Source organism: Furipterus horrens, unplaced genomic scaffold (assembly GCF_987537825.1).
Source record: "Furipterus horrens unplaced genomic scaffold, mFurHor1.1.pri manual_scaffold_8, whole genome shotgun sequence".
In the NCBI taxonomy this organism is placed as follows: domain Eukaryota; kingdom Metazoa; phylum Chordata; class Mammalia; order Chiroptera; family Furipteridae; genus Furipterus; species Furipterus horrens.
The window spans coordinates 85,437,913-85,451,893 of NW_028327178.1; the positions used below are offsets into that span (position 1 = coordinate 85,437,913).

The 13,981-nt window shown below is 32.1% G+C and overlaps 1 protein-coding gene across 3 annotated transcripts in view; it reads left to right on the forward strand.

Moving 5' to 3' along the window:
- The window catches only part of GPCPD1 (glycerophosphocholine phosphodiesterase 1), a 54,312-nt gene that overhangs the window by 13,872 nt on the left and 26,459 nt on the right, over window positions 1-13,981 (forward strand). For 2 of the 3 annotated variants that reach the window (XR_016512754.1, XM_090286069.1), the window contains exons 5-8: window positions 4,305-4,380; window positions 6,392-6,433; window positions 8,795-8,918; window positions 12,348-12,579. Coding sequence is in view for 2 of the 3 variants with exons in the window: in XM_090286069.1 (XP_090142195.1) it covers window positions 4,305-4,380; window positions 6,392-6,433; window positions 8,795-8,918; window positions 12,348-12,579 (474 nt within the window). In the remaining variant the exon portion in view is untranslated. The remainder of the gene's footprint in view (window positions 1-4,304; window positions 4,381-6,391; window positions 6,434-8,794; window positions 8,919-12,347; window positions 12,580-13,981) is intronic. The other variant, XM_090286071.1, reaches the window with a different exon arrangement.

Below are 13,981 nucleotides of genomic sequence, written 5' to 3' on the forward strand. Positions count from 1 at the left end.
ATTTTATAAATATAAAGAATAATTGGAAAGCAAAGTAATTATGAAAGCATTGAAAAGCTGAAATGGGTAATATTAATCTTATTGAGTCAAGTTTTAGGAGGCAGTCTACCCAAGGAGTTGTAGAGCCTACGCTAAAAATCTTGTGATCTCCTCACTTGACCTTTGGCTTCAGCTTCCTCATCTTCAAAATGAAGGTTTTGAACTATTAATTTCTTAGGTCCCTTCCATTGCTAATATTTTATTGTAAATAATTAAAATTTATCATTCATATCCTCTTTTATATTTTGCTCCTTATGGCATATTCCTTTTACTTTAGAAGTTGAGTCTTGCAGTCCTTTTTCTCTTTAATTTTTCATAGCTACATGTTCTCTTATACTTTGTAGAATTAGAATAAGTGTTAATATGTTGAATTTTAAGATAATTTTACAGGTGACAAACCAAAATATTAACTTACTTAAACGTAGGAAACAAAGGTAATAGTTATTCCTGGAATGAAAACATTGGAGTGAGCCTGCAGAGAGTCCATTAATTTCACATCTTCACTAAAGTGATTTTTGAGTTAACATGCAATTCAAACATTTTAAAAATCTATGTCCACCCCTCTTGTAGCTAGAATTAGGGTAGTTACCTTTACAGAAATGTTAGTTAATTTTTAATTATATTGTCTGTGAAATATTTCCTTCGTCTCTGTATAAATAGCTCTTTATTTTTCAGTAACATGTTTCCAGTTTTTAATAGGTGTTAACATTTACTCATAGTTAGATTCATTACAAACTCTTATTTTATTCTTAATCTCCTTGATTTAACAAAAGAGTCAGTCATCTGCAATAGGCAGATGATGGTTTATTTTTAGAATACAGTAGTCTCTCTCTATATTGCGGTTCCCTTATCACAGCCTCACTGTATTATGGGATTTTTAAAAATATTATATTTGATTATCGCGGATTTTTCACTATATTGCAAGATTTTGCAGTACTCTATACGTATGTTGTTAAAGTACGTAGGTTTAAGAGTGTAGAATAAATGTAAGGTTCCTACTTTGTGAGGGGTCTAAAATGTAATACCCGCGATAAGTGAGGGAATACAGAGCTCAGGGTGTTATTTTGTAGAATGGTTTCTTAATATAATAAAAATCTCCTAAATGCTAAATACCCTCAGCTTCAAATATGAACCATCTCATAAATCTGTCCACCTAGCTTTCTTTGCTTAGGCAACCACTTTTCTTAATGGTCTTATTAAAAATAGTGATTTTTAAAAATAACTGTGGTCTGGCCTCTGACACCATAGATAAAGTTTCCTCAGAATCTTTTCCATGAACGCTTTTCTAAAATTGTGGAAGAAAACAATCAGTAAAATTTTAAAAGTTCACATTTATTTTTTTTTTGTGATATTTAAAGGCAGTGATATTACATGAGTATTTGCTTGGTGGTTTGTTAAAACAAAACCAAAACTTCAATTTATATGTTGGATTATCTTGTTTATTTCTCTCAATGCTTGATGTAGCTGAGTGATGTCCATACTGTTGAAGAAAGTAATCGTTAAGATTTTTTGTTGTGTGTGAAAGCAGATATATTTCCATTTTTGTTAGTATGCATGTTTGAAAACATTCCAGCAGTCCTTTGATTTAAAATAGGCTAAATTGTGAAATATTATAATTCTACTAATACTGCAAATGGAATACTGTCTTGGACCGATTTTTTAACCCCCTCCAAAGATCACTTTCCACCTGACTTCAAAATGCTTAAAACTGTGGCAGCCTTTTACAGAATGGAACTGTTCTTTTTTTTTAAGATCTTGAAGATTGTTTTTTCATTGGATAGGGCTTTAAAAAAGATTTCATGTTTTGGAACCATTACTGAGATTTTTAATATATCACTGCTTAGGTTTTAAATTTTTTTAAAAGAATTTCAGTGAGCTAAAATTTAAGATTATCTTCTAAAGTTTTAATAAGTAATCAAAACAATTTAGGAAATTGACTGTATTTTAAAACTTGGTTCATTTCCCCCCCAATATTATAACACTTTGTGTACCGAACAACATGGATTTGTAGTGTGAACACTAGCTGATGCAATTGTAAGTCATCTGTTGAAGCAGCCCTTTGGACTGCTCCTCATATACTCCATTCTGCTCCTCATACACTCCATTCTGCTCAAGCCCAAATTGTTTTATGCTGTGAGTAGTGGCTTTGCAACTAAAATATATGAGGGTAGAGTTAATTAAAATTACTGTTAAAATATATTCCCTATCAAATATTTAATCCACAGGGCTATTCTTAAATGACTAACTGTAGATACTACAGTGAAACACATGGTAAAGTTCTCCTGATGCCTGAATTAAAACACAAACAAAAGCAAGCTCTCTTTTTTTTCTCTGCCCACTTTTTATCATTGCTGATATTTAACATTGTATTCATGGTACCCTTTCAAATTACCTTTGATTAATAACTTATATAAGAATATAGATTCATTTCCTCTTTGAAGTGAAGAGGATTTTTTTGGTAGGGGATATGAAGGACATGGGAGGAGTGGAAGAAGGGAATAGGTTCGTTTTTTTTCTGGCTGCTTATTATTGCTAAGAAACATCATTTTATTTTTAATGTATATGTTTACGTCTCTTAAGGATTGGAAAGTTTGATATTTAAAAAACACAAATTCAGAAAAAATGTTACAGGAAAAAGTAGTAAAAAAAAAAATCATTTAGGAGATGTAGGATTGTATGCATCTTTCTTTTAGTTATAATGGAAATTAAATTCACCATATTTTAATATGAACAGTTTCACTTTTACATTTTTAAAAACATCTTACCCAGTCTACTGATTCATAAATAAACCTTCTTAACAAAGAGGTATTTGTCTAGAGAAAAGGAGCATTTCCTGTATTATTCCAGGATAAGTGATTTGAATGAGTATGTAGTGATATTTTAGTTTTCAAATTTAAAAACTTTGCAAGTGTTAAAAAAGATTTTAACCTCTGGTTGTGTTAAGTGGCACAATTATCTCATGTTCAGTAACCTAATGTGCCTAATGTACTTATTTGTTATTTGGCATACTTACTAAATATAATCAATATTCAGGTCCTATAACATGTTATAGGAGAATATTAATACCATCTAAAGGTGTACAACATTAGAGAGAAGTTTATGTTTTAGGCTTTTTAAGAGTATATTTAGTATATGCTTTGAAAAGGGCTTGAGGATTATGTATGAAAATGTTGATAGTGATTAACCTGAAGTGGTGTGATAATGGGTGACTTGTTTTTTTGTTTTGCTTCCCTGTACTTTACTACATTTGTTCAGAAGACATGTAAAGAACAGAAAATTGAAGTAACTCATAAGGTTACAGTAGAAAATTTGCTTTTAAAATATGTATTTAAGGGTTTTATTTTGGCACATAAGTTTAGTCATTTTTTAATTATTTTTAAAAAATGACTGAATACTTCAGTCTCTTAGGTGTATGCCGGGAATCATTTGGTAGGTTTATTCTGTTTTTAAATTAGATGTTATCAACAACATATAAAACTTTGTTTTCTCTTTTAGTAAGAGAACTTGATAACAGGGGACAACATTAGGAGTTATCACACTGTATGATTTATAAACTCAAAGGCATAAAGAGTAAAACTGGATGTTAGTTCCCCTTTTATCAGGTTTGTTCTTCAAATTTGCCCATGCGTGTTTTTTTTTTAGGGTTTCCTGTGCCCTTTAGAAACTCTGGTTTCTGTGATATGAGAAATCTGATGTTCTTCCTGTTATCTACTTACTATTCTTAAATGACATAGCAAAGAACTTTATTATGCCCTCAAGTTTCTTGAGTACCTTATGATAATTGATCTTGAAGTGCTTGCTCCTACTCTTCCTATGATCATAGAGTTTAGGCTTTTTCCTAACACTGCCAGAGTTACTTAAGATGAGATACTTCATCCCGTAACACCCCATTGATTCTGACCTACCAAACATAAAGTATATTTGCAGCTAACTTTAATTTAGGACAGAGTATCAGTTAAAGATTTAAATTTCATTGAAAAAAAAAATTGAGCATCATAGGCACTTCGAAGAATGGGTTGAAAACGGTTTATGTGCCAGTTCGTCTCATTTTTCTGTTTACTGTCTCATCCTCATTTTCTTCCAGCACTCATCAAGTTTTGTGACCTGGTACATTCCTAATTGGGGGCATATAATATTGCTAATTAACAAAATGAATTTCTTGGTTTCATATTTAGTATAAACTTAGGCCACAAACATCTAATGGAGTCATGGGTAGAAAATAAGATATAAGAAATTATTGCAGACATTTAACTTTTAAATTGCAGACTATCGGTGGTCCCTGTCAAGTCATAGTTCACAAGTGGGAGACTCATCTACAACCACGATCAATAACCCCTTTAGGTATGGGCATTAACTGCATCTGTTTGAGGCATATGCATAAAGTTACTAATATGCTGCACAGTGGCTTAGTGGGATTTAATAAATTTTTATTCTAAATTTTAAGGTCACTTTTCACTTAGCATATCGTGAATCTTACTTTCAAAACTAAATAGTTCTTAATTGCTTTTTTATAAACTATTAGAAATGCTTGCCTAGTTATTTTTATTTTTGGGTTTGGTTAACTCATTGTAGAATATTTATTTTCATTTGGATAGTTACAAAGTTTGTAAAATAACAATTGCTGAGCATCCATGGCTTTATTTGATTACTTGCTTAGAGAACTTTTGAGGAAAGAATTCAAAACAAAGATTCATTTTAAAAAATTTTTATTTAAAATTTTTATTTATTGATTGATTTTTGAGAGGAAAGGGAGAAGAGAGAGAGAGAGACATGAATTTGTTGTTCCATTTATTTATGTATTCATTGGTGGATTCTTCTATGTGCCCTGACCAGGGAGCGAACCTGCAACCTTTGTGTATTGGGATGATGCTCTAACAAACTGAGCTACCTGGCCAGGGCAAAATCAAAAATATTTAAATATTTAACTTTAAATAGTAAGAATAGAACAAGTTATTCTACTTTTTGTGTGTATTGTTTTGAACTAGTAAATACCTGAATAAACTTGTGTGAATAAATTCAAATTTCTTGGTTGTAGCAGACATATTTTCCTCCTAATTTACTTAAATAACTTGTTGGCTATGTTAAAATTGATATTCAGGTAGTTTTTAAATAAAAATTATTCAGTTTTCTTATGCCTAGAAATGGCATTTCTCTTTTATACAAGTATTTTTTAATTTCCTTTTTCATACTAAGATTAAAATTTGAAGTTCATTTCACGTATATTAAATTATCCACTTGGATTCATCTGTAAATTGACTCAATGCTTAGAAATGTATCTTTCAATTTCTAGAGAAAATTAGAATGTAAAGATAATAAACGGCTTTTTAGTTACCAGCTTAGAAAGCAGTGAGAGATTCTGCTTCACCCTGTAGTAGACACATCTTGTTTAAACAGATATCTCATCCTCTTTATTGGATTTTCTTTTTCTAAGTTTTAATCCTTTTTTAATATAGTATATTTAGAATTTTTCTGATAGTATACTTCAGCATTGTAATAGTTCTATACTGAGGTTGGATATTATTAGGTACTGCATATTTAAAAGTAATTTGTGGTTTGAAGCATCTTGCTGTTAAATATATTTTATTATTGTGAGAAGTGAGTGGGATGACTTTTGTTCTGATGTTTTAAAAAGAAATTTATACTTTTGGTAATATAGAAGTTCTAAACTTAAAAGTTGTGTGAAATCTGTCAGAAATCTTCATTGAGAACTGTCACCCTTATTTTGACAAATATTTTAGACTTAATGTTTAAAGTAAAGTAGGAAAGGAAAAAGAGAATCAGTATGTTACTCAGAGGGTGGGGCTTAAATGGTTTATCTCATTTAATTGAAATTTCTCTTAGGAGGTCATGTATGTGCTAGAACTTACTTTTTTGGTAGTTCCTCACAGCTCTGAGTATACAGGTAAGTTGATGCTGTTTGTAAAGCTTTTAGATAGTTATAAAGGATAGTTGAGATTTGAAGAGAATTGCATTTTAGATAAGTTCAAAATATGCATCACATAAGAATAAGCATTTTAATTGTGCCAAGACCTTTGGTTTGAAAAATGAACCGGGAGATATTGTTGTCCAGCAGCCTGTCAGTCTCACACAGTGGTGGGTGTAGAAGTTTGTCTCAGTGCCTCTAGAGCACCTGTCTGAGGAATTCAAGTATGTAAGAACTGTTATTGTTTGATAGCCTTCTTAAAAGGGAGTTCTTTATTGAGGGCTACAATAAACATGCTTATTCACTTTGGGCTGCTTTAAAATTTTAGATTTTAGATTTTAAAAAATGTTTAAGGTGGGTAATTTCTCAATTCTTTATTTGATATACATTGTGAATTTTAACTAGTTTTTCTATTTTCTTCAATTCTAGAAAATGAGATTATTATTGACGATGGACAATTTGGAATCCACAGTAAGTGAGGCTGAGTTTTAAAATTTTTACTGATGTGGTTGAGATGTTGTGCAACGTTGGTTAGAAACAGCATAGGGAAGTATGGCAGAGGTGGTATTTAAAATGGAGGTTAAATCTAAGAAACAAATAACATTCTCTTAAATAATAGTTTCCAATATGTATAACTCTTATGCTTTAAAATTTTATCCTGCCCTGGCTGGTGTGGCTCAGTGGGTTTGCTGCCAGCCTTCAAAGAGTCACTGGTTTGATTCCCAGTCAGGGCACATGCCTGGGTTGCGGGCGGGGTCCCCAGTTGGGGGCGCGCAAGAAGCAACCACACATGGCTGTTTCTCTCCCTCTCTTTCTCCCTCCCTTCCCCTCTCTAATAATAAATAAATAAAATATTTAAAAATTATTTTTATCCTTTTGAGTTTTATTTGATTGTTGATTTCAGATATTTGAGTTAATGTTGATATCACTTTTTAACAATATTATGTTTGAAAATGATACTAACAACCCTAAAATTTAAGGTTTGAAGTGTTATTCTTAAGCTAAATTTATACATTTTGTATGTTTATGTGTGCATTTACAGTAAAATCCAGATTAAGTAGAATGTTCTAGTAATTCTGGCTTAGTCTTTAACATTTAATTTACAGTATATTAGAAAATCTTTTTACCTCTGAATATGTTAAAAATGTTATACATTTATATACTTTTGCTTCAGTAAAACTTTATCTTGAGAATTCAACTTTTCAATGACTTGAATTCTCACAGTGTGTCAGCATTAGGCTAAACTGCATTTTCATTTTAAATACTTTACTGTAGGAGTCAAACAGTGTAAATGGGTGGGCAAAATGTGTGTTTGTGCTGAGTGAACCAGAGATAAATTGCTGATAACCAGTTTGCTTTCCTGTCCAGAACAGGAAGGAACAGGTCTGAATGTTTTGGTTGTGGTTTTACTAGGGACATATGTTTATACGCTTTAGAAATGTGCATGCTTTGGCAGTGTTTGGATAGGAATTTGGATTTTATTTAGGGTTATTTGTACTACATCATGAGGTCATCTAAAATGCTTCAGTAGCTTTAATGTTTAGTGTTTTATAGTCTTGTCCTCTTTATTTACAAAAGATTATATTTATGCTACATGTTTTGGAGAGCTTTCTTTATGGAGGAATAGTTTTCTCATTTCTTCAACTGGTAATGCACGACTTATATCTCATATGTTTTTTTTCTTAAGATTTTATTTATTTATTTTTAGGAACAGAGGAAGGGAGGGAGAAAGAGAGGGAGAGAAACATTAATATATGAGAGAAATAGATTGGTTGCCTGTCGCACGCCACCAACTGAGGACCTGGCCCGCAACCCAGACATGTGCCCTGACCAGGAATCAAACTGGCAACCTTTTGGTTTGCAGTCCGGCGCTCAGCACACTGAGCCATACCAGCCAGGGCTACTATATGGGGTTTTTTTTAATTAATTTAATTTATTGGGATGACGCTGGTTTGCAAAACCATAGCAGTTTCTAGTGTACAGCTCAATAAAACATCATCTGCACACTGCATTGTTTGCCCCAAGCAGTCTCTTTCTGTCCCCATTTTCCCCCTCTTTGAGCACCTCCACCTAGCTACCTCTATTATATGTTAATTACTATGCATTGTTACAAATGCATGAAAGTTTTTGTTGTTCTAAATTGAGCTTTAGTTAGCTTTTAAGATGGAAAGCCATATCTCCTACTTCTTCCATTTCTGAAAACAATTTAAAATTAAGAGATGTTAGTGGTTTCTCTTTGTTTTTAAAAATTTGCTAATTATTAAACATTTTAAAGTTATATTTACGGAGAAATGTTTCTTGTCTTTTTTGTTTGTTTTTTTTAAGTCCTCTGGGAAAACTTAGTTCCAAAACAGTTGACAACTCTGTAGCATTATGAAAAATTTATTACCTATTTTAGTAGGAAACTTGAAGTTAAACAGTGCTAATTTAGTATTATCATAGTTGTGCAGTTTATGGTAGAATATATGAATGTGAGAATACAGAATTAATAGGAACAACTATAAGTTAGAAGCCATCTTGGAACATATATTTTCTCTGAAATTGATTTGTATTACTTCAGTAATGGATTTAGTAAGAATATTTTTATTTACTTGTTGTTAACTGGCTATTGTTAACATTCGTTTCACTTCTTTCCCTTTTGTCATATAAAAGTTCTTGTTCAATGACAAATTTAAGACTGCCTATATATTAATTCGCTTTGGAGGGAAGTACCAGTGACATATAACTTGAGTGTATTAAAATCTAAGTGTGAACTGAAATTGTCAGCATGTATTGTACTTATTGGATTGTTTTTAAAATATGTATAATAATTATTTTTCTATTATTTGCCAGATGGTGTTGAGACTTTGGATTCGGGGTGGCTGACATGTCAGACTGAAATAAGATTACGTTTGCATTATTCTGAAAAGCCTCCTGTCTCAATAACCAAGAAGAAATTAAAAAAATCTAGATTTAGGTATGACCATGTGTATTTGTTACTTAGGCCATTTATTTCCACTAATGCTTTAGATTTCTGGTTTTAGGATTAAAGTGTATAAACTAAGAAAAGAGCAGACTTACAATGTCTCATTTTCTAATCACTATAGGTTTTTGTGATAGTGAACTGCTTCCCTGCCTCAGATTGCTGCAGATACATGCATTTATGTATTAATTTAGTCTTAATCTCTAAATTTGAAACTAGAACAGTTTTTTTTTATGTAGATAAATGATTCCCAAGCTTATACATCTGTATAGTTTATACCATTTACAATTTCTTAGTGTAGCATAAATCTCTTGTTTAAAATTGATAGAAGAGCAATGATTTTGTGCTAAATGAGGGCAGAATGGCTTAAACAGAAACATCATTGTTGGAAATATCCTTCAGTGTTCTAAACTTTCCTGTAGCTTAAAAATGAAAACTGTTCCATGAAGAAAGATAGCAGTTATCATAGCAGTTCCATATTAATTTCTTTTCAACCCTATATTAATTTAAGAAATAGATATCAAGCTTTGTGTGAATAGCTGAATAAATAGTAACTTTACTTTTCTGTAATGTCATTATATATATCTTTGAGCTGGCTTCTCAGTAACCCAGGCAGCTCTGTCATTTGGATATAATTCATAACAATACTGCAGTGTGAAAATCCTTAAATGTTTTACCATAACTGCTTAATATTGTAATACTTAACCCCCAATCATAAAATACATAAGGGAAAGGGTGTGTAACACTTCATAGTTGTTTGCATTGGCTGCTCTGAGAGTGAGTAAAGGGTTTTGGGTGTGCCTTGTCTCTGTGCATTTCTAGGCCTCTGCTTTGCTTCAGAAAAACCGAGGCTATTGGACCACATGGTTGATCTGCAAGATCCATTTGACTGCAAAGATTCTCTAACCAGTTAGTCATATAATTGAATATTTTATCTACATGTTAAAAGAAGCAAGTAAATTGTGTAACAGCTATAAAGTGTCTCATTAGCATAAGACCTTGAAGTAAAGAGCAGTAGAAGGAAGATGAAACCTTGGTTGGTTGGGCTTATTAGGATTTTTTTCCTTGACTGTAATTAAGAAATTAATAGATATTAATGGTTGCGGTTCTGATTGCAACAGTTCATATATTGCAAATATATGCTGAATTCTATACTGATTTTGTTTACAGAAATTATTTTGAGTGTTAGTATATATAATAATATAGTGTTGTTTAGGCTTAAATTGGAGTATTTTCAAATAACCATCCTTACTTCGTCTCTACAAATTAGTAACAGATTGTTATTGAAATAATCATGATAATCAATAACAACTGGTGTTTGTTCTGACCATCTCCCCCCACCCCCAATTTGTGTTAGTGATAGACCAAATTTTCATGGAGTAGGAAATAAACTTATCTACAAGGATATAAGGACTTTAAAAATTGAGTAACATCTTACACAGTTTATTTTATTTTTATTTATTGATTTGAGAGAGAGAGAAACATCAGTTTGTTATTCCACTTACTATGCATTCATTTGTTGTTTCTTGTATGTGCCCTGACCAGGAATTGAACCCGCAACCTTGGTGTATTGAAAAAACACTAACCAGCTGAGCTACTTATCCAGGGCAGCTTACGCATTTTAAGTAAAACACTAGACATGCTGTTTTATCTTATTACCGTCAAATTTTAAACACAAGTTTCTCTTTCAGTTGACTCCAGTAAGTGGAAAGCAATGTCTTTTTATGATAGACTGTAACATTTATGTAGCTACTTGAAGAAAACATTTAACAAATAAATTCTTTCATAGATCCCTTTACATGTGAAAAAAAATCTTTTTTTGTAGATGCACATTGTTTTTGGCAGAATAGCCTTTTTATCTTCCATACCTTTCTTGCCTGTTCGTTACTGTCCATATGTGGTATCCTTTCTTATATCCTGGTAGAGAATGTTTCTTCCTTCAGGTTCACCAACAGAGTCAGTTATCTAAAACTATTCCTAAGAGCTTGGTTTATGAGAAGAGATGATGGTTTTTGTTTGAATTATTGAAGTGCTACTTCTGATTTTATAGTATGATTACACAACAGTATTACTAATTGAATAATCTATATAGATTTCCCCTCTGGGAGACCTCAGAATTATGTGGCTATGGGACAAGGTTCAGCAGTGGTTGGAGGCAGGAGGCCATGCAGAGAGAGCATACCTCACAATTCCATTATTTGTATTATCATTCAGATCCCATTTAAATCTAAAATGAAAAGTTTTTGTAGCCCAGCTGTTACTCTATACCAGAGATTTTCATCTGGTGTGCTGCAAGAATTTTTAAAACATGCAATACCTGACTAGTCAGGGGCACTGACCTCTTCTCCCTTAAATTGTCAAATAAAAAATGAAACAGCCAACACAATAGCTGTCCTGTGTGAAAGAAATCAAACTTATACTTATTTTTTTTGTTTTGGTCAGGTTGGAATAAATATATTTTTTGGTGTGCCACAGAATTTTAGTAGTTTATAAACGTGTAACGTGAGATGGAAAAGGTCAAAAATTGCTGCCTTATGCACTAACATTGCTTTCTACATTAATAGTACTAAAATTGTTTAAGTACATTTCAATTGGTGCAAGAAATACTTTAGAATGAATTCTTTTTGGCATTACAAGTACTCTGTTTAAGTGATTGCCGTTTATAGGGAATAGGCTAGTCTCTGTGGCACTATGGCTTGGGTAATTGGTCTTTGTTTTCATTGCTGTGAAGCCTGTAAGAGTTTTAGACTCTTGGTTTATTTCTGGGTTCATTGTTTCATTTTTAAAAAGTACATGCATGTAAATACATGCAAACACATTAAAAGATGCATACACACAAATATGCTTAATTCAGTGTTTTTCTTTAGTAATATACTTTTCACAAAGTACCTCAACTCATTGTGGTAAGGTAGAAGAAAGGGGAAAATTTTCAGTTTACAACCTCCAACTCTTAACAGACTTTTAATTCACACTAACAGAATATGGTTCAATTTTGCGCTTGTTTTATGTATATGCATTTGTTAAACTTCTCAAAATAAATTGAGATAGCCAGTTGTAAATGAGATAATAGTGAATACCTTTTAGATTCACTTTAAAAAATTAATGTACATTTGTTTCATTTAATGCTTTAAAGAAATATATGTAGATTAAAACATTAGTATTTGTAGTCTTTGTTTAATACTCAGGTTGGGGCAAAAGTTGTTTACAGTTATTTTTATGGATAATAATACTATAATAATGATACAAGAATAAACTTTTGCATGCTGACAATTGTAAAATGACTTTTGCCCTGCCCTGTATTATATTTGTTATTTGAAGATCTTGCATAATCAGGGGGCACTTCTAAATTTTAGCATTTAGGTAACATTTTATGAGTTTTCCTTCTCCACTTTTTTGCATTTCATTAATTTTTCCTCTATTTAGGGTAAAGCTGACACTAGAGGGTCTGGAGGAAGATGATGATGATAGGGCGTCTCCCACTGTCCTTCACAAAATGTCCAATAGCCTGGAGATATCCTTAATAAGTGACAATGAGTTCAAGTGCAGGCATTCACAGCCTGAGTGTGGGTATGGCTTACAGCCTGATCGTTGGACAGAGTATAGCATACAGACAATGGAACCAGATAACCTGGAATTAATATTTGATTTTTTTGAGGTGAGTAGTTATTTAACTTAAGGGGATTGAGAAAGAATGCAGGCCTAAGCCTTTTTTTGCATATATTTTGATTTTTCTTGTATCCAATTTGTGTAAACCCATGATTTGTACAACATTTTAGATGTTTAATCCTCTATACATTTCACCAAGCTTAAACAACTTTGAGAGACTCAAGTACTATTAAGAATATAATTGAGAACTTCAGCAGCATTCATTTCAAATCAAGACTGGATGTGTTGATGTCTGTGTCTGTTCTAAATATAGATGAATTATATCAAAAGAAACGTCCAAAGATAGAGGGATGGGCATGCTGTGTAACTCTTGGTAGGCAACCTGATGTAACTAGCATGATTGAGTCCTCTTCGTGACTGAAGTCTGTGGTTTATTGAGGCATTTTTTTATAAGAATTCATTGTAACAGTGGGCTTGTTTTTGCAACTTTACTTGATTTAAGTATGTAATTAAGAAAAGTTGCTATAAAAACTGTGCCAGGTTGTTCCGAATCTGTGCTGCCAACTTTCCAAAGATACTTGTAACACTTATATACTAAAGCTCTCTAGCTTATTGGCTGTTCACATGCTCCTCACAAATAATGCTAGGCCATCCCTTGGGGTCCTTGCTCTGTTGCACCTAGTTAAGTAGCTATGTGTACCGCTTCCTTACACTGTTTGTTTTTTGACACTTCCACTCCCATTTCCACTGGATTAAAGTTTAAATCCTTGAGGGTAGAGAGAATGCGTTGGCTAGCAGTAGCAGCTAGCTACAGTTTCCTACAATTGACAATTCAGGATGGTTTTAAACCCACTGAATAACATTTGTTGCATATAATTAAAATGATAATCTTTTAATTGTTTAATTTGATGAATTCCTTGGCATAGCCTTTGTGAGTGGCTTTTTAGCTACCTTGCATTAGATGGAATTCAAAGTTTTTTTTCATTCATAAAACTAAAAACACTTCAAGAAAACTAAAATTAGATCTTACCTAAGTAACAAGATCTGTGGGATTTTATAAAAATATGAAGTTTTGGTTGAATGTTTCCTTGTTCTTTAAGGACCTACCTTTTAATCTCTTGAACAGTTAACTTCCCTTTAATTTGGAAATACTATTTTATTTATAAACTAGGTGGATAAAATATCCAGTGTAATCTCAAAGTATTCGATATCTTGGAGAGTTACCATTCATCCCTCTATATCATCTGTGTGGATGCACTTTTAGAGAATATAATATACATTAAAAAGCTCACTACAAGTATAGCTTGGTCTTTGAATATAAAAGTACTTAGTAACTTTCAGTCAATGCTTTAAATTCACTTAATATGTATTAAAGGATCAGAAGTGCAAATCAGAATCATGATTCATGAAGTAACACATAGTCTTAAAATACCATATACAAATAAGTATTA